At 31.8% G+C, this 26813-nt stretch overlaps 1 protein-coding gene across 2 annotated transcripts in view; it reads left to right on the top strand.

Annotated features, from left to right (window-relative positions):
- LRRIQ1 (leucine rich repeats and IQ motif containing 1) overlaps nucleotides 1–26813 on the top strand; it is a 211284-nt gene that overhangs the window by 68604 nt on the left and 115867 nt on the right. For both annotated transcript variants that reach the window (XM_033221137.1, XM_033221138.1), the window contains exons 11-16: nucleotides 2336–2529; nucleotides 2834–2961; nucleotides 7864–7937; nucleotides 10391–10484; nucleotides 20653–20832; nucleotides 23036–23485. In XM_033221137.1, the coding sequence (XP_033077028.1) occupies nucleotides 2336–2529; nucleotides 2834–2961; nucleotides 7864–7937; nucleotides 10391–10484; nucleotides 20653–20832; nucleotides 23036–23485 (1120 nt within the window). The remainder of the gene's footprint in view (nucleotides 1–2335; nucleotides 2530–2833; nucleotides 2962–7863; nucleotides 7938–10390; nucleotides 10485–20652; nucleotides 20833–23035; nucleotides 23486–26813) is intronic.

The raw sequence follows: 26813 nt of genomic DNA, 5'->3' as shown, positions 1-26813 counted from the left end.
CTTTGTGAACTATACCTAATACTGTGGACTGTTTATAATTTCGTATGAATAAAAATGCCTTTCATAATACAATTTCATACTTGTATAGTATTTTAGTTTTATTCTTATACCTTTCTTCGTTGCAGAATTCTGTTTGCATTTTCCTCGTTTCTTCTCCCAATTGTTCTCTTGCTTTATCTGCTTTCTCCTTTCAGCTTTCTTTGCCAAATCCTGCACTTTTCCTCATCATGTGACCTGATGTTTCATTCTTGCTTCTTTTCTTAGATGACCCTTGAAAAGTGTCACAAATATGTTCTTCACTCCAAGTGAATTAATAGCAATTTCTATTTCAGATTAGTTCTGGAAAACTTAAGAGCAATGTATATGGCTTTTACAAATATTAAGCCTATGTAAGCAGATTGCTTGAGACATTTAAATATTTAATAAAGGTCATTTCATTTTACACAACTAGTAATCTGTTTTCATTGGTATTTTATTGTGCCTGGGCTGTCAGCTTCAGTGGATTAATTGATGCTCATCAGATATGATTGCAAGGCTTACAAAATTTAAATACATTTTCTATTTTAGCAGACCTTAAATTACATGACAGCCAATATATATTTATTAAAATATGTAACGAACTATATCTAATCCATTGAAATTTATAATATAGAATTGGTCTGTTATTTTAACTCAATCAAATATTTGATAAGTCAGAACAGTTTATTCCCAGATACTAGTAGATAACAATTTTCTCTAATTCATAATTGCTAATTTACATTATAGGAAAATATCAGTACATCAATCATAGATTAAAAACTTAAAAATGTAAGAGTACATACAGCCTGAATTTGGATTTCAGTTTGTCTTTTCTTCTGTGAGCCTATTATGTATTTTCATGCTTTATTTGATATTACATGATTTATTTCTTATTATAAGAAAATTTACTTTTTTGCGTAAAAATTTTTTTAAGAAATAGTATCCATAACATTAAGTTACTCTATTTGACTCAAACTATTAGAGATACTGTAATTTTGAAATTTATTTAAGATATATCTTGAAATACCTCTATGAAATATTTTTATAGTACACTAATTATCCTATTTCATTATCTGAATTTTTAAATATATGCTGAATTAAGTTTTCTTCTAAGATTTTGTTAATATTAATTTATTCTTTTATTTCTTCATCTCATAAAAAGTAGACAGTTCACCCTTTCTTTTTGTGAATTTATATGTAATCAAAATAACAAATCTTGGGTTAGATATTCTAAATTCCCCCAGGATAAATGTATTACATAAATTCCATATATCAATTTTTATACACAATATTATTTTTAATTACATATTTAAATTTATTATCAAATAACCTTTTTTGATTTAAAAAACTCATGTTTATGTCAACATTTAATTGAAAAATATACTTCGTAGGAGTCTGACAAGAGAATCAGAATGAAGCACAGTTTTCCAAAATGTAACCTCAGGGACTCCTGTATACATAGTTCTCACGAAAGACATTCTGCTTACCAGTGTTTACTGAAGACCTTAAACTTTACTTCCAGTTTCTAGAATTGCTTATTTTAACTAACAGAGTAACACCTACAGAAAAAAATTCATAGTCTAGTATCTAATTTAAAGAACATTTTCTAGATTTTTAATATCTTCCATGAAACTTTTACAGACTTCCTCAGCGTCTTTTTCTCATGCTAACTCTTGATGGCTTGTTTAAGCAACCTTCTCAGTTTTTTCCTTATGACCACTGAGTTATAGTTTCTAAGGCTCATCTAATATTTTTTAGATAGTATCATACTGATTTTAAGTTTATCTGGTCAAAGAGGAGGTCCCTTATGACAATATTGAAATACCTGAAGAATATGCTACTAATTAATTGGTTCTGGTAGATTGTACATACTTCATTTGGGAATCTAAGGTCATTCAAATGGTAGGAAAATGACATTCTAATGTTATACATGCAACCTGAAGCAAGGATTCAAAGCTCAAAGGCTCTGGAAAGAGTTAAAAACTATTCTTTTAAGAAAAAAGTCCTTATATCTATCCCTTGTTTTATTCTTATTTGAATATAAAGCGTTCATTCCCAGTGTGTGCCTTTTAGTACTGTGTGCAATTTTCAATTGATAGATAATTATGTCATTCAAAAATATGTCACTCAAATGCCAGTTTAAATAATAACACAATTTATAAGCTATGTTTCACCAGGAATTTGTACTACGTCCTCACTTGTAATTAATGATAGTGAGAAGTACAAAGGTGCAATTATTTAGAAAAAAAATGTAAACTTTCCTCTAGAGTCTGGAAGACTGTATGACACAGGTGATCTTATAACTTTTTTCTTCTAGGTGGTTTAGAATCTTTGAAAAATCTTCAACAACTAATTTTGGACCACAATCAGTTAATTAGTACAAAAGGTCTTTGTGATACACCTACCATTGTATACCTAGATTGCTCCCATAATCATCTTACTGATGTTGAGGGCATTGAAAATTGTGGATTGCTCCAAATATTGAAGTTACAGGGAAATTATCTGAGTGAGGTAATTGCTTTGAATTAATTGATTTCTGTGATTAATGCAACACTTTTCTTTTGATAGCAATGCCAATCACATTTTAAAAGCAATTTTGAATAATTTTTTTGTTCATTTCTCACTATGAAGTAACCTATATCAAGAATATTAAATATCATACAGTTAATTAATAGAAATTTTATTCATATTAAAAAAATTTGTTATACTTTAGACCCTATTTGTTATTAGTTTTGGAAGGTTTTATATTTTTTAATTGGACAAAATGGTAAAATATTTTGTTTAATATAAACTAATGAACCAAATTTAAATGTAGCTTCCATCCTTGGAGAATCTTGTTTTACTAAGAGAATTGCACTTGGATGATAACAGCATTTCAACTGTGGAAGCATTTTCTTCACACTGGCTGCCTTTACTACAAAATCTTACTGTCTCTCAAAACAGGTAAAAGCATACTTAAGAAATAAATTCAGTGAATGTTTAAAATAAATATGTGATGTTCATAAACTACTATAAAAGTTAGGTTTCTCTAGTAATTCAATGAGATTGCATCAAAATAAATTAGTACATAAATTATAAAGATAACATTATAGAATTTTAAAAAATTAAAATGAATTATTGGCATACCCTAAAATTTTAGTAGAATTTTAATTGTTCATTTATCTTTCTAATTTTATTTATTTTCAAAGATACACTTCTGTAAATGTCTCAGGGCAGATTTGTTTATGTTTATAAGGAACATAGTCCTTGGAAAATACAGGAGGTAGTTAATTCAATTCAGAAGGATGGCTCATTCTCTCAAATGGTACGTATTAAGTGCTGGAAGGACAGTTTTTAATCTGCTCTCAACTTGCATGTCTTTTTGAAACTGTTAGGATGGATTTAAATTTGATTTCCCTAAGGATATAAAGTAACACTTAAAAAAATACCTTAACATTCAATTGAAACGGGTACCTGCTTCAAGATCTATTTGAGACCACCAAACATCTGGATCTTTGCTGAGAATAACTGGCTAAACCAAAACAGGAGCACAATATGTGTATTTCTCCTCTGCTTAATATTTCATTGAAATCCATTCACTCTAATATGATTAATTTCTTCATCAAAGGCACAAGGAGTAGGGGAAAGAAACCATCTTTAACAAGAAATTGTTTAAGTTGTATAATACTCACAAAACACGTGAATAAGGACAATATAATTTGTACATATATACCTATTTTCCCCCAAGACATATAAAATCATCTCTCAATCTCTTCCACAATAGTGTTCATCTTTTAGGCAGGTATATACTAAATGACTTAACTTCCACCTATTAAACTTTGACATTGGAAAACAAATATGTATTCAAGAATCTTCTCAAATTACTTTAATGCAATCTAAAATTTAAAAATTTTAAATTGTGACTTGAATTTAAAAGCACATTTGTTCCCAGAGCCAGCTACATCAGATAATACTGTGTAAGTAATTTGAGTAATTCACAAACTCCTTGGATATTTTCAGAATATTTTCCAGGTACAGAATATACTTTCAAAATGAAATATTCAGCTACGTTTTGGACATGTGCAGTAAGTCACGGAGGAATTGACATACCTAGGATTATAAAGAAAATCAAGAAATTTTTTGACAAATAATGCCTTTAATTTCTTTGGGCAGTTTAAGTGATCAAAGACAATCTATTTCTAAAAATGAAATTTAATACTAGCTGATAGACTTTTGCTCTATCAGTATGATATGACATGCATATCAAGCTGATAAAATGGGAGTTATATAAACTAGAGAATTAAATAATTTTAGAATTGAGCATGATAATTGGAATGATTAATCCAAATGTTTTCTATTTATAATTTTGTTTGCATAATCTTATAACGTTTGACTATTGAGATGGTGTTTACTTTGGGGAATAGGAAAATGAGTAATATATGTCCTTACACCCACAGAGCATTTTGGCATAAAAGAACTTAATTTTTTAAACTCATCTATACCAAAAAGTAAAATTATTATATAATATATGTGATTTAAAAATTTTAAATAATATTGTCACTGATATTGGAATATTTTTCTTCTGAGTCTGTCAGAGCTCTTTGTACATGTAACCTTCTACCATTATTGAGAGGATGAAGGGAGAAGGCCCAAGAGCACCAGAGAAATGTCATTGATAGCAAAGGACATATAGAATACTAAAATGATTTTGTAATGTCATAGTGTAAAGATAATCTTCAACCTTAGAATATTTCACAAGTTTATTTTCATTAACTTTAGAAATTATCTATTTTAATTTATGCTCTTACATGTGAAATGACTTTTTAAAAACCATATTAGGTTTGATAAAACCAAATCTGTGTTTGAATATTGAACGTGCAACTTGGTCAGCAGATTTTGAGCAACTCTGCTCTCACTATCTGACTCTCAGTTTTTTTTCACATGTAAAAGTGGTAATGCCTACCTTACCTATTTTATGGGATTTTAATGATGATCCAAGAGGAAAGGGAGAATAATTTTATAATGTGATATTTGGATTTGTGTTTGGTATGGATTTTAAATTATATATACTTTTCCTTTAATTTTTGATATTTTCATCACAAAGAAGATATTATATGTCCATATGCTTCTTTTCCCCAACAAATGGAATACATACAAAGAATGATACGTAGTACATATTGTTTGAAATACTTGTTTCATCCTGATTTCTGTTTTGAATTTTCATTTAAGACATGTGACTGTTTTAAGTTTGACTTAGTGGAGTTCTAACTGGATGGCTCTCTGGCTTTATAAGCCTTTTTACTTCCAATGAGACTCTTAAGTAGGAGCAGAAAGTGGAAACTATTGCCCATTGGCTGTTCATTGTATAAATCTTTTGCTTTTTGTCGTCTTTGAAATTTATATCTTTTTAATGCCTAGGGCTAATGTGACAAGGTCAAATGGTTTTAGGTTTTCACTAATGTCCTTTGTCTTTCTGGTTTGAATTTTCTTGGAAACAATATACACAGAATGTCAGTAAAAGGAAAAGTTCTAGAGGTTTTTCAAAAAAGGATTATACTATTAAGTTTCTACCATCCTAATGAATAAAGGTGAATGAGTAGCCAGTTTGCTTGATTAAAATTTCAGAAGATAACAAACATGATTTTAACAGCATGATTATCTGAAAAGATTAATTTCAATATTACAAAAATGTTTTCAAAGCATGTATTTCTTTGCTTTGATTTTTGCAAAGATTTATTGATTGTTGATTCTGAAAAATTATTTATTGGTTATTTTCATTTGAGGTCTTTTTATAACCTATATGTTACCATATAACTTACTGCCTAAAAACATGGGATATTCTATAAAAAGAAAAAAAATTATATTCTGAATGGTTTAATATGCCATTACTATTAATATTTCAAAATCCTTTCACTGGAAGGGTGAAGAGTTAGTATTAGAATATATTAAGGGTAGAGCACAGAAACAATTTTCTTGTTAATAAGTACATTTAATAAATTTTATTTTTACTTGAATTACATATATATGTATGTAAATTACTTGTAATAATTATGCAGAATGTGCTTGAATAGGAAATGTCAGAAAATTGAGACTTAAACCCACTAATTGTGTATGGGTAAAGCCTGAATTTTCTCTATCCCTGCATCTCTTCCCACCCCGCCCCGCTTCCCTTCCCTTCCCTTGACTTTTTTTCCTTTTCTTTACTTCAATATCCAGGTGAGATTTCAGTAAATTTCACTGTTACGGAGTATACGTACAAATAATTCAGTGTATGTAATGGCCAATATTTTCTCACTTTTATGACCTTGGATATTTTTCTCCTGGAAATTGCTTTTAAGAAGTGGGATCTTTTATGTTTAATATGAATGCTAATATTGTATTTAGGATTGGCAACATGTAGAGAGATGTTCTCCCAGCCTCATTATATAATCTACTTTTTCATCAGTAGTATATCTTCTTTCTTGTTGCTAATGCAGGAAGGGATAGTATAAGAGAAGAGTGATGGTCAATACAAAGGTGAATCTTCTGCCAGACCCCATGAAGCTTCCACTCACAGGTTTACTCTGTGAGCTTCTGACCTGAGAATATAAAAATAAGAGGTTTTGTTGTTGGTGGTGATGGTGGTGGTGTTTTCTATGACAGTGAGTTTGTAGAAATAAAGAGGTAAAGGACCCTTCCAGGACAACTGGAGGGAGAGTATAAAAAACACTAAAGCAATAAAAGTGAAAATTAATGCATACTTATTTATTTGGTACCAGAGATAGACCTTGAGCCAAAGCATATTTTGAACAGTTATGGAATTCCAATATTTTATAGTGGGGATTAATTCAGAAGACTTTTCTAATTGTGGCAAATATATATATTTTATGAAGGAGTTTTTATCTTGCTTAAAGATTCAGATGAACTGGCTTAATTTAATTTCCAAATAGCTACAGGTCATGTGATATTATGTTACAGAGTAACTGTAGACTTGTCCTAGTTGGAAATGCAAATCAAACTGAAGTTAATTTGCCCTTTATAGCTTTTGTTTCCAATGACGTGGGTATTTTGAATATCACAATTTTTGTTTGAATATGGGTTTTTGATAATAATTATAACAGAAAACAATAAAAACCTTTAAATGTAGGAGGAAAATGGATTATTACTAGATTATAATATGCATAATTAATGAGTATTAATTTAAAATATCAATGTATTTTCACCAAGTTTAAGTTAATTCTATTGAGGTAAAACATTTTATATTATTCTGTTCTTATACTCATTTATTTATATATTGAATATATTTCCAATTTAAAAGTAAGCCCAGTTTAATTTTGCTTACAGTACTATAATACTTTCAATTAGTAAAGAAAGATTTTTTTTAAATAAAAATAATCTTTAGTTAGTTCTCCTGTTGAAAACTAGCAATTTCTCCTGTTGAAAAGTGATTTTTCATTTGTACCTTAAAGGTTTAGGTTGTATGTTTCAGACAGGCAGAAAAATAAATAAAAAATGTAAATTCTTTTTAAATTTGGCCTTATATGAATACAAAACAAAATAATTAGGACAAAACACACTTATTTAAATAGCAAATACACATCAAAATCCATGATTTTTGTGATTGAAATTAGTAATTTCATGATTTCTTTTAAAAAATGAATAGAAATCTTCCATCATGAATACTTAGAAGTCTATAATTACTGCATTTGTAAAACGCACGGTTAGCAAGTGCTATAATTGTACAATTTTAATTGTATATATAAGATTGTATAAAATGTGTATAATTATGTAATTGTATTATATAAATGTATTGTTATATAGTTACAATGGTAACATTAAGGACTTTCCAATTTAGAATTTTGATGAAGTTTATGTTTTTGTTTTCAGTTTGACCAAAATTGTACCACTTTTTCATTTTGTTTCATTGGAAAAGCTAGATGTCAGCCACAATTGTCTTTCTGGTAAGTTTAGCATAATATATATACTTTAAATAATAGACTTTTGACTTTCTGTTTCAAATATGATAAGCAGTTGTTTTAAATGCATGAGTTAATTACATTTACCTATAATAAACCTGTAAAATAAAGCATGCCAAAATAATTCACTTGAAATTTTCTTTCCACTTTTACAGTCGTATTACTTTCACATCTTTCTGGTAGGCCTAACCAAAGTCACAATTATGCTTTTATTTAAAAGTCATAAATCTTTTGCTTATGAAATGAATATCCTAATGAAGATGAGCAAACTGTATACCTTCCTAACAGGTATAGAGTAGTCACCCATTAAAAATTTATTAAAGAATCATGACTTGAATTGACTCACTCCTTCCTTTCCTCCAAATTTCCTCATTCCCAGTCCCAGTCAGTCCACTCCTAGAGGCAGCCACAGACTGAATTTATCCACATATTAGTTTTGTCTTTATATTAATTGGATCAAACAGTATGTTCCTTTTTCCTACAACTTTCTTTGTGTGATATTAGCATCTGTCATTCTACCACTTTATATATTTATTAATTTATTTTTCTGAAGTGTAAGGGATACATGAATATATTATAATTTGTTTATCCATTCCCCTGTTGAACATACTTTGATTGTGGTTTGGGGGTTATGAATACAAAGTTCCTATGGTTCTTGTACAAATATTTTTGCAGGCTTAAGTTTTCTGTTCTCTTAGGTAAATGTGTAAGAGTGTAATTGTTGCATAATAGAGTAGGTGTAGCTCTAAAAGAAAATGTCGTACTATTTTCCAAAGTAGTTGGAACATTTTACAACCCCACCAGAAATGATAGTTACAATGGCTCCATTCTAAAGAATGTTTAATAATTTACTATGTTATCTCATTGTGGTTTTAGTTTGCGCTGACCTGATGAATAAAGATGTTGAACCTCTTTACAAGTGTTTATTGGTGATTTTTGCACCCTCTTTTGTTGTGTCTATTCAAGTGTTTCACCATTTTGAAATTTGGCTATTTTTATTTTTCTTAATGATCTGTAAAAATGTTTACATATTCTGGACATCATTGTCTTATAAATTTTTTTCTAGCCTTTGTTTTACCTATCAATTTTCTAAATGGTATATTTAGATGAGTAGATATTTTTAATTTTTTCGTTATTTTTGTGTGTCCTTTGTAATAAATTTTTCACTCCCAGATTGAGAAGATAATTTTCTGTGCTTTATTCTAGAAGCTTTTGTACTTTCAGTTTTTACTGTTAGGCCTATGATCCTTCTCAAATTAATTTTTATGTATGGTGTGAAGTAGAGGTTGAGTTCATTTTTTATATGGATATTGAATTGTTCCAGCCACACTGGTTGAACAAGCTTTTTTTTTCATAGTTAAATTACTTTGCCATCTTTGTGCAAAAATTGTTTTACATTTGGTTTTCTTTGGGATATGTTTCCATTGATTGCTTTTCTCATAACTATGGCTTATGTTTTCCTATTTCTTTGGATGTCTAGTAAATTTTAACTATATGTTGAACATTGTAGAGAATTCTGCATTGAGCATTGTAGGTAGTTCAGTAAGTCAGGGTGTTGTTGTCTTCCTTTAAAGGATGTTGTTTTATTCTTGCAGGAAGTCAAATTAATTATGAATAATTTTTGAATAATTTTGTTCCTGCCAGGTTTAGTTTAGTTCTATTTTAGGATAGGTCATTTTAGTTTTCTTTTCTTTTCTTTCTTTATTTTATTTATTTATTTTTTTTTTTGAGACAGAGTTTCGCTCTTTTTGCCCTGGCTGGAGTGCAATAGTGCGATCTCAGCTCACTGCAACCTCCACCTCCCGGGTTCAGTGATTCTCCTGCATCAGCTTCCCAAGTAGCTGGGATTACAGGCATGTGCCACCATGCTCAGTTAATTTTGCATTTTTAGCAGAGACAGGATTTCTCTGTGTTGGTCAGGCTGGTCTCGAACTCCTGACCTCAGGTGATCCACCCACCTTGGCCTCCCAAAGTGCTGGGATTACAGGTGTGAGGCACTGCGCCCGGCCCTATATTCACTTTTTTAAAGGTAAAAAGGTCCATGCAATTCTATTTAGTTATATATTCAATTTTAATGCTTACCCTATTACTTTAGATTTCACTTCTTCAGATTTTATGCTTACAATCTGGCACAAACTATTCTAAGTCCTTTATACACATCATCTCATTTAATCCTCACCCTATAAGACAGATATGAACCTGAATTATAAAGTAGATTTACAGAAGTTCACACAGCTGTTACATGGTAGAAACATATATTCTGACAATAGTCTGTGTTCTTAACTCAATACAGTCTTCTTTAAAAAGCATATAGTATTCTGCAGAAGAAATAAAAATATTGCTTTTCTTTAATAGCTAACCAGTAATACAGTGGTCATAGATTTATGATATTTGTTCTAAATCTGTGATACCTTTCAAAATGACTTTATTTTCTGTAGATCTTAAAAGTGTCATGAAATGGTTTGATGCATGCTATTCTCTCCGTGAATTGTCTCTCACTGGAAACCCACTTCTTCAAGAAACAAACTGGAGGTAAAGAAGCATTGTTGCACCCTATTAATACCCTTTATTATAGTGGCAGAAAAAAGTTTGATAAAAATTGTCCTGTGAATAACAATTGCCTGGGAAAAGTTAATTGAAAAATTAAAAGTTATTTTAAACCAAAAAAGTTTTGTAAAAGTAGTTTTAAAAATGTTTTTATTCTAAAATAATTTTCTTGCACATGTGTGAACTAATACAAAATTGAAATTAAAATTGTAATGTAAACCAATCATTAGGTGACAAGTTTAGTGTGATATTAACTTGGGTTTTGCATTTATAGAAAATATATTTGTTGATAATTGCTTTTTTGCCAATCATATAATTACATAGCTTCCTATTTAAAGTGTTTCCTTTTTGAGAGTAATTTGGTTTTGTTTTATTTTCCTAAAAGAGAAGGATGGTGTCTGTTAAAAAGTTTGTGTTATAAGCATGTTTAAATTCTTGCTTCTCTTTGGCATATGGCAATACCTAAATGCAAGCCAAGAAAAATATTTTGTAAGTTTTAATACATGTTCATAGAAAAAAAGTTATCTCATTTACACCTCTAATAATATACTAACACCATTTCCCCCAAATTGACCACCAGCTTTTTTCAAAAATTAGCTATTTTGTGATAACTTACATATCATAATTTTTATTTTTGTTTATGAATATGAATATTTTGTGAAAAACTGGACACTTTCATCACCTTAAAAATACCTCATGCTTTTTTGCAATAAGTTCCCTCCCCCAGTGTTTTAAAAACATCTCTCCACTCTTTTATGGCTTTCACTGTTTCCGGTGAGAAACATCTACTGACATTCTTGTCTTTCTCTAAGAATGATTTTAAGATTTTCTCTTGATCACTGATTTTCAGCAATTTGACTATAATATGTTTTGGTGTGGTTGCATTTAGTTTATTTGGGATTTATCAATCCTCTTGGATCTGCCATGTTCATAAAATTTGGAAAATTTATGGCTGTTGTTTTCAGATTTTTTTGTTTTCCTTTTCACTACCTATTCTGCCCTAGTAGGACTCCAGTTTCAATAATATCAGACCATTTGGATTATCCCAGGAGTTGCTGCTGTTGTTTACTTTTACTTATTATTATTATTTTTCCCTTTTTGTGTTCACTAACTAAATTGTTTCTATTGCTTTATCTTCAAATTCTCTGATATTTTCTGTTTAAGTATCTACTCTGCTTTCAATCTCATCTATTTTTCATTTCTGATTGCAGATATATTTTTCATATATATAAATTTATGTATTTCTTTAACATTTGTAATTTCTCTTCTAATCATGCTAATGTTTTCTGGAACCTTCTTGAACATATGGAAAATATTAATAATAGCTGTAGTAATTGAACTTCCTTATCTGTTCTTTCCATCATCTCTATCATTTAAAGATCTACTTGTATTGAGTTTTTTTTTTTTTTTTTTTTTTTTTGCTGATTCTGGATCATATTTCTCTGCTTCATTGCATGCCTGGTCAGTATTGGTTGTATTCTGGACATTTTGAATTTTATATTCCCAGTGTTTAATTTCATTGCATTACTTTAAATAGCCTCTATTTTGTGTTTGGTGTGCAGCGGCTAAGCGCAGCAGCACTAATGAGATACTTTCTAGGCTTGCTTTTAAGTTCTGTTAGAATGGTCCAAAGAAATCTTTGGACTAATGCTAATGTAGCCCTACTACTATGATGACAACTTTCTGAATATTTTTCCAGGTGTCTCATATAGAGACAGGCTGGTCTTGAACTCATGGGCTCAAGAAATCCTCCCACTTCAGCCTCCCAAAGTTCTGGGATTACAGATGTGAGCCACTGTGCCCAGTCTTCTATGTATCCTTTTAACTTTGCCTGTGGGAACTAATTTCCCATGTCAGTTCCTATAGTTCTGCCTTCAGTTTCTACTGGTTCTTTCCCCTGAACTTAGATGGCTTTTTCTTACACATCAACAGAACATTACTGATTTGCGAAGTTTAAGTGAATTACTTCCCAGAATACTGAAAGATTTTGCATATGTCCACTGTGAAATTTTCCACTGTGGAATTGGTGATCATTCTGGCTTACACTTTTGTCTTTTCTTATGCCCAGAACATTCATTTGTGAGATGTACATTATTTATTATACATTTGACATATTTATGCTGTCATTTCACTGGTACATCAAGGCGGGACAAGCCAAGCAGAAACAAGTCTACAATTTAGGAAAATGAGTTTGCCATTACAAACATGCTAAGTATAGGGGAAGGCACACATTTACTAAAATACATATTAGGTAACAAAATATATATTAGGACCATTAGAGTTTAAGTCAAATCAGGAAAACTTGTCAACTTGTTCAGGCAGTTAAAATGAATTTATGAGCAAAACATAGACTAAAAAGAAAAAAAAAAAATCCTGTATCACCTTATCCTAGGGCAGAAGCTGTTGACTCTTTGCCCTGATTTGGTTTCTCTGCAAGCTGTGACCATGTCCAAGAAGACCCTGGATCTGACAATTTCAGAGGAGTATGAGATATATTACAGAAGAATTAAATGTCTGATTATGTTTAAAATTCCCACATCTGACTTAATGTGCCTGTAGAACAAGCTATTAGAGTCTGGGGAATAGTCTGTCTTCCCACTCTTGTCTGAAGCTACTGCAAACCTCTGACACTCTTCTTAGTGTCAAAATTTCACAGTGGACATATGCAAATTAATTTATCTCCTGGATTTGTTACTTGGTCTTTGGTTAAGAAGATAGAAGCATTTTTACACTAACTCAAACACCTGTGTAATTTACTATATATTAGTAACCTGTTATATCTTAGAAGAGTTATTATCTTGACCCAGAAAGTCAATTTTTCTTTTTTTTTTTCTTTAGAGCTAGGTTTCCAAAAAATTTCTAATAGTGCAATGTTATTTAAGGATGTCTTGCATTTTTCCACGTTTCAGAAAAATATTTGTCAACCTCCAGTTTAGAAATGTCTTTTCCAAGTGTACATTAAGCTGTGCAGCACAGATGAAAGAGTATGACCTAGTACAGTGGTTCTCAAAGGTGTGTCTCTTGACCAGCATCATTCATCATCACCTGGAAACCCGGCAGAAATGCAGAATTTTTGACACCATCCAAACCTACTGAATCAGAAACCTAGGAAAGGTGTTCAGTAATCTGTTCTTTAACAAGCCCTTTTGATGATTCTGATATATACTAAAATTTGATATATACCACCATTTTAAAGCAAGAATATTCTACCCCTACCCCATACTATGTGATCCTGGACAAGTAACTTAATTTCCTTTTTTTAGATATGTGGTCTTTCTGTGTTGCCCAGGTTGGCCTTGAACTCCGGGGCTTAAGCATTTCCTTTACCAAAGCCTCCTGAGTAGCTGGGACAACAGGTGTGTGCCACCACGCCCAGCTCTAACTTAATTTTTTTATGTCTCTGAATCCCCAGTAGTAAAATGAGGATGATAATCTTGTGGGGTGGTTATGAGAACTGAATGTTATAATACACATAATTTATTTAGAACAATTCTTAGAACGTCGTAAGATAACAAAAATTTACTATTTCCCATTACCATGTTAACCAGATTATATATGGGTTCTTATTCAATCACCAAGTATTTAGTGAACTCTTCCTGTATGCAGTGTCCTAACATGTTGGACATTATTAAGAAAATTTAATATAACCCATAATTTCTTGCTTTTTTTTTTTTTTTTTTTGAGACGGAGTCTCGCTCTGCCCCCAGGCTGGAGTGCAGTGGCGCGATCTGGGCTCACTGCAAGCTCCGCCTCCTGGGTTCACGCCATTCTCCTGCCTCAGCCTCCCGAGTAGCTGGGACTACAGGCGCCCGCCGCTACGCCCGGGTAATTTTTTTGTATTTTTAGTAGAGATAGGGTTTCACTGTGTTAGCCAAGATGGTCTCTATCTCCTGACCTCGTGATCCGCCCACCTCGGCCTCCCAAAGTGCTGGGATTATAGGCGTGAACCACCGGGCCCGGCCCTAACCCATAATTTCAAGACATTTTTCTAATCATGTTAGGGAGATAAAATGTAGGCACAGAATTGATAACCATGAAAAATAATAATGATCAAAACCACTAATACAGCATTCACTCTCTGCTCAACACTGTTCTCATTTAATCTACACAATATGCCTAATCAATTATGTATGTAACACAGCATCCCATTTTATAGTTGAGGAAACTGAGTCCCATAAAGGCTAAATAACTTGACTAAGGTTATATAGCTATCAAGTAGAGGAGCCAGGAAATCTAACCCGTGCAGTCTGGCTGCAAAATCTACACTCATAACTCTTTTGTATCTAATAAAACACTAGTGTCAAATGATTATTGTAGGCAAACATAGGCTTTAGAAGTTTAGAAAAATCATCTCAGTTTAGTGTAACAAGGAGAAATGGCCTTGGCTAAAGGGGCACACTTTTAGTTAAACCTCAAAAGTTTGCTAAGATTTAAATCGTAAAGAAATAATATTTGTTTGAGTTCTTTGTAGATTCTGGATATTAGCCCTTTGTCAGATGAGTAGATTGCAAAAATTTTCTCCCATTCTGTAGGTTGCCTGTTCACCAAATGAAATATTGGTTCTACCCTTGATTAGGAGGTGCCCAGCTGGAAAAACTAATGTTGAGATCTCACAGTATTCTGATACTTCTTTTCCAACATTCATCAACTTGTTATGGCACTTTCTAATATATTCATCATATAATATTCACACTAAACATATGCTATATACCTATAAGTCTGCATTTAGAACTTGAGGCCAATCCATGCACTGCTCTGTTATGCAGTTCTGACGATTGTTCTTTAATAAGTAAATAACATGAAGAAAATGTTTAAAATAAAACACTAACTCCAATATGGATACTGATTATACCTATACTTAATTTGAGAAATTCATTTATCTAAAGGGTTTTAAATCTGGAAATCTATAAAATATGGATTTATTAATCAAAGGATCAACTCAAACTTTAAGCAGTCTGTTCCAATGAACTTTGCATAACCCCATGATACCAACAAAAGGATTAGTTATAAATTTTCCCAATTGGCTTCTTACTTTCATGTCTAGCCAGTGATAACAGGAACAATGCTGATGTCTCTTTAAAACTTATGGATTAAAACTTAATCCATAGACTCAGTTTGAAATCTCCTTTGGGAATTTCTCTCATTCACTCATGATTAATAGAGCTTCTTAAGTGGTGGAATATTCACCAGGAAGTTTTCACCAAATGAAATATTGGTTCTAACCTTGATTAGGAGGCGCCCAGCTGGAAAAACTAATGTTGAGATCTCACAGTATTCTGATACTTCATTTCCAACATTCATCAACTTGTTATGGCACTTTCTAATATATTCATCATAAACTCTTATAAGTCTGCATTTAGAACTTGAGGCCAATCCATGCACTGCTCTGTTATGCAGTTCTGACGATTGTTCTTTAATAAGTAAATAACATGAAGAAAATGTTTAAAATAAAACACTAACTCCAATATGGATACTGATTATATAAATTACAAATTTCAAGATATTGTTATAGTCTTAAATATCCAAGCAAACTAAATATCTACATTCAAAAGAATTCCAAATACTAAATCATTAGGAAACTTTTTATATAAAGGTGATGAACATAACGTTAAAGTATTCCTAATGTAAAAATTCAACCTCTCTTGATCCACATTCCCTAGAATCGTTCCCCATACCTGAAATATTGTATGTAATATTTATATCAGTATCTATGACCAAAATATAAATCATTACTTTGTTCCTTGCTGATCTGGTATTAGTTTCCATCTGAACAACTACTATGTAGTAACAGTTGCAACAACTAGAAACAAACCTATACTTCCATATTATCTTTGAATTTATTTATTTTTACTGTTTTTGTTTGGAGTATGAAATATTTGTTTTATTAAATAAAGTATGCTTATAGTAAAATATATTTATCTGTTCATTTTTCTGATAAAACAAATATTTATATTAGATTATCGTGTTAAAATAGCTTTTCATTTTGTCATTAATTATTCTGCATAGAAGCCCCGTGTCTCTATGTATTTGAAATGTACTCTCTAAATTCAGAGTTCCAGGAACACTGTTCTAAGACACGGTCATACTCTTTATGTAAAACAGTAGAAATGTTAACCAGTGAACAAATTATTGTAATATAACTGCGGCAATGCCACAATATTTCTTATTGTACTTAGCAAATTCTTTTTTTGTTGTTGTTTGTTTGAGACGGAGTCTCGCTCTGTCGCCCAGGCTGGAGTGCAGTGGCGCGATCTCAGCTCACTGCAAGCTCCGCCCCCCGGGTTCAGGCCATTCTCCTGCCTCAGCCTCCCGAGTAGCTGGGACTACAGACTCCCGCCACCACACCCGGCTAATTTTTTGTATTTTTAGTACAGACGGGGTTTCACTGTGTTAGCCAGGATGGTCTCGATCCACCCTCCTCGGTCTCCCAAAGTGCTGTGATTACAGGCGTGAGCCACCGTGCCTGGCCCGGTTCTTATTCCTTAGTGTGCATAAAGAAGGCTATATTTAAAAAATAAAGCTTACCCCAACCTATCAGCAGGGTTATTTCATACAATCAAAGACAGCAGTTTTCTTTTTTTCTTTCTTTTACTTTTATTTTAGGTTTTGGAGCAGATGTAAAGGTTTGTTACACAGGTAAACACATGTCATGGGGGTTTGTTGTACATATTATTTCCTCTTTGAACTTGTTTAGAGTGAACACTAAAGTTCAAAATATATGGACTCATAGTTTCTTAACTTGACCAAACTATTTATTAGCAAAGCATCAAGATTTTTATCTGCTTCATAATATTGTAGATTATCTGATAATTACCTTGAAGAAACAAATCCAATTTATTTCTCTCTTCCCTTATTTAAATATTGACGAGAAAAAAAGCTTCAGTTTTCTTTCAGGGGAGGGAGCAGAGTGGGGATTGGGCGTTATTTCTGTTCTCAGTACATGAAAAACTATGGTGTTCTTTTATCTTTCTTGCTTTTCTTTTCTTTTCTTTTTTTGCTTTTATAGAGGAAAATGTATTTATCTATGTCTTGTGATTATTTTTTAATTTACTATTACTACCACGACTACCAAGATTATAACTATATGCAGAGATACATTATTACTTTGGTTGGCCCTAGGCATTTTTGCCTTCATAGGCCAATTCTTTTGTAATATATATACATACGCTAAAATTAGATTTCACAACTGTTTGTATAAATGAATATTTCATCTGAGACCATACAATCTAGGTGGAGATCTGCCTGAAGTTTTGCTTCTTAAATGTTAACATTTTTAATAATCTCGTCTTGTCATTCTTCAATTGGTATTTAGGAATTGTTACTTTCCTTTTTAAAATTAATAAAATTTATTTTTATAGTGGTCATAGTTTAACAGCAAAACTGAGTAGAAAGTACGGAGTTCCCGTATACCGCATCCCCACACATGCACAACCTTTCCTGCTGTCAACATTCTGCACCAGAGAGGTATATTTGTTACCATTAATGAATCTACATTGACATTGTCAATGTCCATAGTTTACATTAGGGTTCACTCTTGGTGTTTCATAATCTATAAGTTTGACAAATGTATAATTACACGTATCCACTGTTGTAGTATGATAAACTCTAGATTCACTGCCCTAAAATCCGTGCTTTGCCTATTCATCTCTGCCTCCCACCAACCCATGACAACTAGCGATCTTACTGTCTCAATAGTTTTGCCTTTTCTAGAATGTCATTAAATTGGAATAATATCATATGTGAGAATTTTCATATTGACTTCTTTCACTTAATAATATGCACTTAACTTTTCATGGCTTCATGGTTCACTTCATTTCAGCACTGAATAATATCCTATTTTCTAGTTGTAGCACAATTTATTATCCACTCACCTACTGAATGACATCTTGGTTGCTTCCAAGTTTCGGCAATTGTGAATAAAGCTGCTATAAACATCTATTTACAGATTTTTGTGTGAATATAAGTTTTCAATTCATTTGAATAAATGCCAAGGAATGTTATTGCTGGGTCATTTGGTGAGATTTAATTTAGTTTTATAGGAAATTGTCAAATTGTCTTCCAAAGTGACTATTCCATTTTGCATTCCCACCAGCAACAGATGTGAACTTCTCTTGCTCTATATCTTGACCAGCATTTGGTATTGTCAGTATTTCTGGATTTTGGTCATTCTAATAGGTACGTAGTGGTATCGCATTGTCTCATTGTTATTTTAATTTTCAATTTTCTAATGAATATCATGTTGAATATCTTCTTATATGCTGGCTTGTCATCCGTATATCTTCTTAAGTAAAGTTTCTGTTGAGGTTTCTTGCCTATTTTTAAATTAGTTTATGTATTTTCTGATTGTTGACTTTTGTTCTTTGATATATTGGATAACAGTTCTTAATCAAATACATCTTTTGAAGTGTTTTCTCCCAGTCTGTGACTTGTCATCTCATTCTGTTGAGATTATCTTTCATACAGTAGAAAATTTTAACTTTAATGAAAACAAATGAATTTTTTCTTTCCTTGGTTATACCTTTGGTGATTTTTGAACTCTCCTTCCTGCACACTGACATACCTTTTGTATTTTATCTAAAAGTCATCCTCATACCAAAGGTCATCTAAATTTTCTCCTAAATTATATTCTAGGAGTTTTAACAGTCTGTATTTTACATTTAGGTCTTTTATTCCTTCTGAGATAATATTTTGTGAAGTGCGTAGTCTGTCTAGCTTCATGCTTACTCATGTGGATTTTGAGTTGTCCCAGCACCATTTTTTGAGAAGACTGTTAGCTCTATTTTACTGGTTTTGCTCATTTGCCAAAGATCAGTTAGCTGTATTTGTGTGGGTTTATTTCTGGACTTTCTATTCTGTTCCATTGATCTGTCTGTTCTTTCACCAATACCATACTGTCTTTATTACTATAGTTTCATATTAAGTCTTGAAGTCAGTTAGTGTCAGTCTTCTAACTGTTGTTTTCCTTCAATATTGAGTTAGCTATTTTGGATCTTTTGCCTCTCTATATAAACTTTAGAAACACTTTGTTGATATCCATAAAATACCTTGCTATAATTTTGATTTGGAGTGAGTTTAATCTATAGATCAATATGGGAAGAACTTACATCTTGACAATATTGAGTCTTCCTATCCATGAACTCCCCATTGGGATATCTCTTAATTTATTTAGTTCCTCTTGGATATCTTTCATCAGAGTTGTATAGTTTCCCCATAGGAACTGTTAGTTTTTAACTAGGGTATTGACTTTGTTGAAGGAGTTCACTTTTCCCTGTAACTATCAGCAGCCTTGTGAAAAGAGACCTACACTCTCCTTGAGAATGGTTTCAGCTAGTAGTTCTAAGTGGCTGAGCTTGAGGGAAAGTTCTTGCTGTCTGACCTGGCTTTTTCACAGCATTAGGGTTTTTCTTTTTTTTGTTTGTTTGTTTTTGTTTTTTGAGATGGAGCCTTGCTCTGTCACCAGGCTGGAGAGCAGTGGCACGATCTTGGATCACTGCAACCTCCACGTCCCTGGTTCAGGTGATTCTCTTGCCTCAACCTCCTAAGTAACTGAGACTACAGGTGCACACCACCAAAAATTGATATACACTTTTGTAAATACATTGAAGATTTTTACCTTTATAATCCTTAGCAAGATTCAGGAGAAAATATAATTTTAGATGTTCCAGATCATGATTAATAGGGTAATAGCCTTCCTCTCTTGTTTTAGTCTTACTCTCATATATTTTACTAAGAGAAACAGTCAGAATATACCTCTATTTCTGAAATAAAAGACAACTTTTGTTAAGATTATTATAGTTATCTTCTGTTTAAAAGTTTATCTAATATTATTATTCTTTTCATAATGCATCTTTTTACACTCCAAATTCCAGCCTGAGTTTCCAAGTTTCAATCTTTCATTTGTGTTTTAGAAGAAAATGGTTAAATAACTAACTCTAAAACTTACTTTGTATATGACCTGATACCAGGTTTTTTAAAGAAATGTAACAACAACAACAACAACAACAAAATCTAACTCTATCATTTTCCCTACAGTCACATTTTCTGAGATATATATCTTATGCTTGTATTATTTAAATGATCAGCATATGGTTATTTAGATATATACTCTCCTTATCAAGATCAGGATTATTAACTTTTTTTTTGTTTTCAATAGGGATTCTCTACTTAAAGTGTTGCCAGATCTGAGAATCCTTAATGGCAATATGCTAAACTCTGATTCAGAAAGCCACACTGAAGAACACAATCAACTGGAATCGGCAGGTTTCCTGGCACTTTGTCAGTCTCAGATTCGAGAATTCAACTTGCTAACTGAAAATTATATAACTGGAAAAGGGTAAGATTGTGATCTTCCCATTGTTGTATTTAGAATCAATAATGTAATTTATAAATATGATTTTTAAAGTATTCTGATTAGCACAATTATACTTTTTAAGATTAAAACTATGTGTTTTGGGGATATTCTACCTTTAAAAAATTTTGGGCATCGTGTTTTTATTCTTGAAATATATTAATATGTATTTTGAACATAACTTCCAATATTTAAATGCTACAATATTAGATGAAGTAAATGAAAGCATGTGGATAGCATCAAGACAAGAGGCAAAACTTCATCAATTATTCAGTCATAATTTTATTCAACAATTATTGTAGGCAAGACTATTTATCCCCAAATAATTCACAAATTAGCATAACAGAAAATTGGGTAAACACCTAGAATAGAGTAAGTTTTATAACACATGTAATTTATATTATACATTAACATACCATACATATGCTTATGTACTAAGGTATGATGGGAGCACAGTAGAGAAAAGCAGTCAGCACTTGCACCCATTTAGATGACGGAAGTTGACAGTAATTAGAATCAAATTTTGAAGAAAGAAAACTTCCTATTCCCCACCTCGAATTCTGAATGCATTATAATTGATAGTTCTAAAACTGTATTTTAAAATTTGCATTATGTCAGAAAATGTAAATTATAAACAAAAACCATTTTGTATTGTTTCACTTACAATGACTCTCCATTGCAATTGAAAAAATAACGTGCACTTCTAAATGTCTAAATTTTCTTACTAAATTATATTCTTAAAGTATTGTTATTGATACTTTTATACATGCTTGTCCTATGTAGAAGTTCATTTTCTGTTTAAATATTTTTGAACAGTCTATTTAGATTAAAAAGAAATCTCACATCATTAAAAATAATTTAAATTGTTATAAGTAGTGTTTAATGCAACAAATACTAAGATTATTTACATTTGTCTTTATGCAAGTCTAAAATAATATTTACTTATATATATATGTGGTAATATACAATTTTGTATGTAAAGGTGACTCTTGACATTCCCTTGAAATCCAAATTTCAATATGAGATTTTAAATGCAGTCCTTTGGACTATTTATTTCATTGCAACTTAAGTTTTATTTTAGCATTGAAAATGGAAAGACTATAGGAAGAAAGAAAATTCCTATTTTATAATATGTAAAATAGACTATATTTTATATATTTAATACATAAGTGGTGGTGAGTTCAACAAGTAACCATAAACTCTTCGTATCCTAATATCAAACCTTTTTTGCATTATTAACCAATGAAATGAATAAAATACAAAATATAAACATATTGGATGAGCCTATGCTAATGTCTAAAATTACCTTTGTGAATATAGGAACTATCAAATTGTCTACATTTTTGGAAAAATTTTAACTTTCATTTTGTTTGATGTGATTAACATTTTATTTTTTATATACTGTATTTTGTTTTCAGAAAAAAATTAAGGCAACTTATGGCAATATATTAAATATAGCCAGAAAATGTAAGTTAGAAATAAGCAAAATTTTTTAAACATGAAATAAAAATAAAGGAAGACAAAATGTAGCCAAGAATACTCATATAAGTGAAAAGTCCTTTACATTTGTTATTGAGAACTTCAAATCCAGGCAACATTAAAATTTGATTAATTATACAACTTATAAAATTCAACAGCTAGAAATCCAGTAATTGTTCAAGAGAATCTTAGCCATTTATGTCTTAAAGTACTTGAATTCTCTTTGCAGTGGATTATTATTTTTCCAGAGATAAATGGGAATAAAAATTTTCCCATAATGTAAGTTCTTTGTTTAAAAGTCCAGTACAAATATTTTGCATGGCAAAAGTTAATGTAGAAAGCACTTTTAACTTTATTTCATAAATAGCTTCTCCAAATTTAGTCAACCATGATTTCTCATGTTTATGGTAGTAAAAGCATGAATTTTTCTCATTCATTTGTACCAAAAATACCTAGAATAAAAATGGTCCTAAAACTTCCAGACATGTTGTCTGGACTGATGGATCTAAATTAACTAAACAAATGTTTTCAAATTTTGTTATAAATGAGATCCATTTTTATATAAACAACTAGAAATAATCTATAATGAATGTTGTAGTGAAGTTTAATATTCATTTGAGGCCATACAGTGAAAATTTCAAAACTTGCACAAGTTTTAATATTTGCTGATACTATTCTTATTAAATGTTCTCATCGTTTATTTGTTCAGAGATGTATTTACTTTGGATACTGCAGAAAATCTCTGTCATTATTTTAAAAAATTGATGATACTTAGTACTGAATACCGACATGCACACGAACGAGGGGATGTAAATATCACCAAGAAAGATGAATCAGAAGCCCAGAAAAATCATTTGGCCCCTACAAACAGTGACAGCACTCTGCAAAATGGAGTCTTCTACTCTTGTGCACATGAAGATAATCCAGACTCACCAGATAATCCTGAGAAATGGATGGACTCTGTCTCCAGCCACTCCCCACTAAGCAACTCCTCCACATGTGAAAATATGGAAAGAAGACATCAGGAAATATTAGTATGCCAGAAGAAAGAAGACAGCAAGGCAAGCAATATTCCCACCATAAGAATCCCATTTAAAGAAGTAGAAATGACAAATTCTGTGCTGAGGAATCACCAAAATATTGAGCCTAGTGAAAAAATGTAAGATATATAAATAATGTTTCTTTTATAGATGTATGTTTACTACTTTTGATGGATGATATTAGTCAATGGTACCTAGTAATTTGCTGAAAGATTTAAATCACAATCATATTTCATACCGATTCCATTATGTTTTCATGAGGTGCACAAATCATTAATTATAGTGCAGATTAATTTGATTAAATTCTGGTTTAATTTCTAGTAGTATTTAAATGAGTAAATGTGAATTTTTTTCTGCTTTGTAATTTCTAAATAATATATTTTAAGGAGAAATAAAATACAATACTCTAAAAATAATAAAAACATTTTCTGAGTAATCAAGTATTTTAATTTTTAAAAAATATACCTTTGCAGGCTGGGTGCAGTGGCTCACACCTGTAATCCCAGCACTTAGGGAGGCCAAGGCGGGTGGAACACGAGGTCAGGAGATCGAGACCATCCTGGCTAACACTCTGAAACCCCGTCTCTACTAAAAAATACAAAAAATTAGCTGGGTGTTGTGGCAGGCGCCTATAGTCCCAGCTACTGGGGAGGCTGAGGCAGGAGAATGGCGTGAACCCAGGAGGCAGAGCTTGCCGTGAGCCGAGATCATGCCATTGCACTCCAGCCTGGGTGACAGAGTAAGACTCCGTCTCAAAAATAAATAAATAAAATAAAATAAAAAATATATATATGCCTTTGCACATGCCATTTATTTGCTCATTGATTTAATAAACATTTAATGAGCATCTTTGCACATATTTTGAATGTATGCACTATGACTTTTTGGCATCAATAGATCAATAAGGTAGGGCAATATTGTCTATGATTAATCAAGTAAACCCCCTTATAACCATTAAATAATTTTAGAAAGCTAATGACTAACTATTGAACAGCAAGAATTAGGTTTTACTTTGGCCTGTCAATTTCTTCTTGTTCTTTTTACTTTCGGCCTCAGAGTCAAGCTAAGAAAAGAAAAATTCCTCAGATTTAGTTTCTCTTATGAATTACTGGTACTGAGCAGGGCAAATGTCAGAATACCACAGTAGCTAGCAAATCTTGCTTTTTCCACTCTTCCTTTTTTCAAAAGTTGCCAGGTAAAGAGTAATTTTTTTCTTTTCTGGGAGCTAAGTAATTTGATATGCTGAAACTAACTTATATTTCCTAATGTAAATTTTTAATATTTATCAAAAGTGGCTTTAATATTTTCTGGTTTATGTTTTATCAGTTTATTTAATTGATTGCCTTTGCTCCAAACACTTCAAATGTTGCCTACTGAAATTTCATATAAACAATATTTTTAACTTCTTAATCCTAAATAAAATAGCCAAATGATGATAATAAGTAAGGAAGAAGAACTGAAAATACAGATTAAAGACCCAAAGAATAAACGGGAAAGAAAATGTATACCCATTGCTGAATCTTAACACTCAGTGATTCAGGAGATTAATTGCCAATTGTGTAAGAGTTTCCTAAGAATTATTTACATGTGCTCTTATTCTAAAGACACTTTTGACATTATAAGTTTTGCCAAAAATATTATGATGATGATGATGATCATGGAGTTGTTTTTCTCAACCTGTAGTGCACCCTACATTTAGGAAACCATAAAGTCAGCTTCTTTACCTGCTTTCAATATAGTGAAAAGCAGTCCATATGTTAGTGTCACTGAAGAAAATACCCCTCATCTGCCTTCTGTTTTGTTTTCCCTGGGGAATTTTGATGATATCAGGCTGAGGAATTCATGCAATCAATGACTTTACAAGAAATTCACAGTTACAGTTCATGAAACTTGCATGTGTCTGTAAAGAAATATAAGATACTGTCTCAGGTTTGATGTGTTTTCCCATAAGCCTTTTAATTTTTACTAGTTGCATATTGCAAATGTGTTTTCTGATTCTTTTCTTTATCACCCAAAGTGCCTATTAAAAGTGCTTTGAAATCCCCTAATCCATTTTTGTTCAAAAGATGAAGTAATGAATGGATGATTGAATGAATAAATGTGAATTATATTTATATCAAAATTTACAAAGTTATGTTTACCCTAGGAGGAGGAAATAGACCATATATTTTAGCCTTTAACTTCAGTATTCTATTCATAGTAAAACAGATTGGAGCCTTCTACTAGCTTTACATAAAATGGTGATGATGATAACAATGATGATAATAGTAATGCCGATGATAAGCCAAAACAGCAATAGAAAATGACTTCATAATTCCTTTCTAATTTCCCAGAAATGTATTACTATGAGGAAAAAAGTGTGGTCATATCTAGTAGAGTTTATCACTTCATTCCACTTTGCCTTAAAATAAATTGTATGAGGAATGAAGAAATTTCACTGGATTTGGCAATTATAAAATTATTGAAAACTATTTCAAGGGAGCATTAGGAAATGGAGATACACCAAGAATTACTTATCTTCTTTTTTTTTTTTTTTTTTTTGAGACGGAGTCTCGCTCTGTCGCCCAGGCTGGAGTACAGTGGCCGGATCTCAGCTCACTGCAAGCTCCACCTCCCCGGTTCACGCCATCTCTTGCCTCAGCCTCCCGAGTAGCTGGGACTACAGGTGCCTGCCACCACACCCAGCTAGTTTTTTGTAATTTTTTTTTTTTTTTTTTTTAGTAGAGACAGGGTTTCACCGTGTTAGCCAGGATGGTCTCGATCTCCTGACCTCGTGATCCGCCCGTCTCGGCCTCCCAAAGTGCTGGGATTACAGGCTTGAGCCACCACCACGCCTGGCCTACTTATCTTCTTTTTAAGCCAAAGTCAGGAATTTGAAAAGGGAGTAAGACAGAATAGTCAGCACTTTGACCACACTCTTTACCTTGATAATATTCCTCTAATAATCTATGTTGGGAAAGAAAAACATTTCTGATTAGTAAGAGTTAAATTACTAAACACACTGACAATCCACTTTTATAAACGATGTATATTTTAAATCACATTTTGCTAATGTTGCTGGGCAACTTAGGGGGACATGGAAAACACATAGCATTGATTCATTCAGTGCCTGAAATTGGCAAATAGGTGTGGACCACAAAAATGTTAAGTATTTACTGCTGGGTCTGTAAGAGTGTAATTTAACTGTTTGTGGACAGAGAAGAAAGTGAAACTCCTAAGCACCTGATAGGGTCCTTCCTCTTACAGTAAAGGAAGCCTCCTTCCTCTTATATTCCAAGGTCACTTCTCCACAATGAATAGGATTTTACCCTCTCTTGCCAAGTAAACATTGGCTCCTACATGTGTTCCCTCTCTTCTGCCTCATCACTTTTTCCCGTTCTCTCTGGACAAATATCCCCAGAATGATACAAAATCTCTATAAATCTCCCTCCTTAAAAGAAACAAATG

The sequence above is a fragment of the Trachypithecus francoisi genome, unplaced genomic scaffold, assembly GCF_009764315.1.
Source record: "Trachypithecus francoisi isolate TF-2019V2 unplaced genomic scaffold, Tfra_2.0 Lachesis_group11, whole genome shotgun sequence".
In the NCBI taxonomy this organism is placed as follows: Eukaryota; Metazoa; Chordata; class Mammalia; order Primates; family Cercopithecidae; genus Trachypithecus; species Trachypithecus francoisi.
The sequence above is the reverse complement of the archived record's forward strand: the minus strand, read 5'-3'. Positions and strand labels throughout refer to the sequence as shown.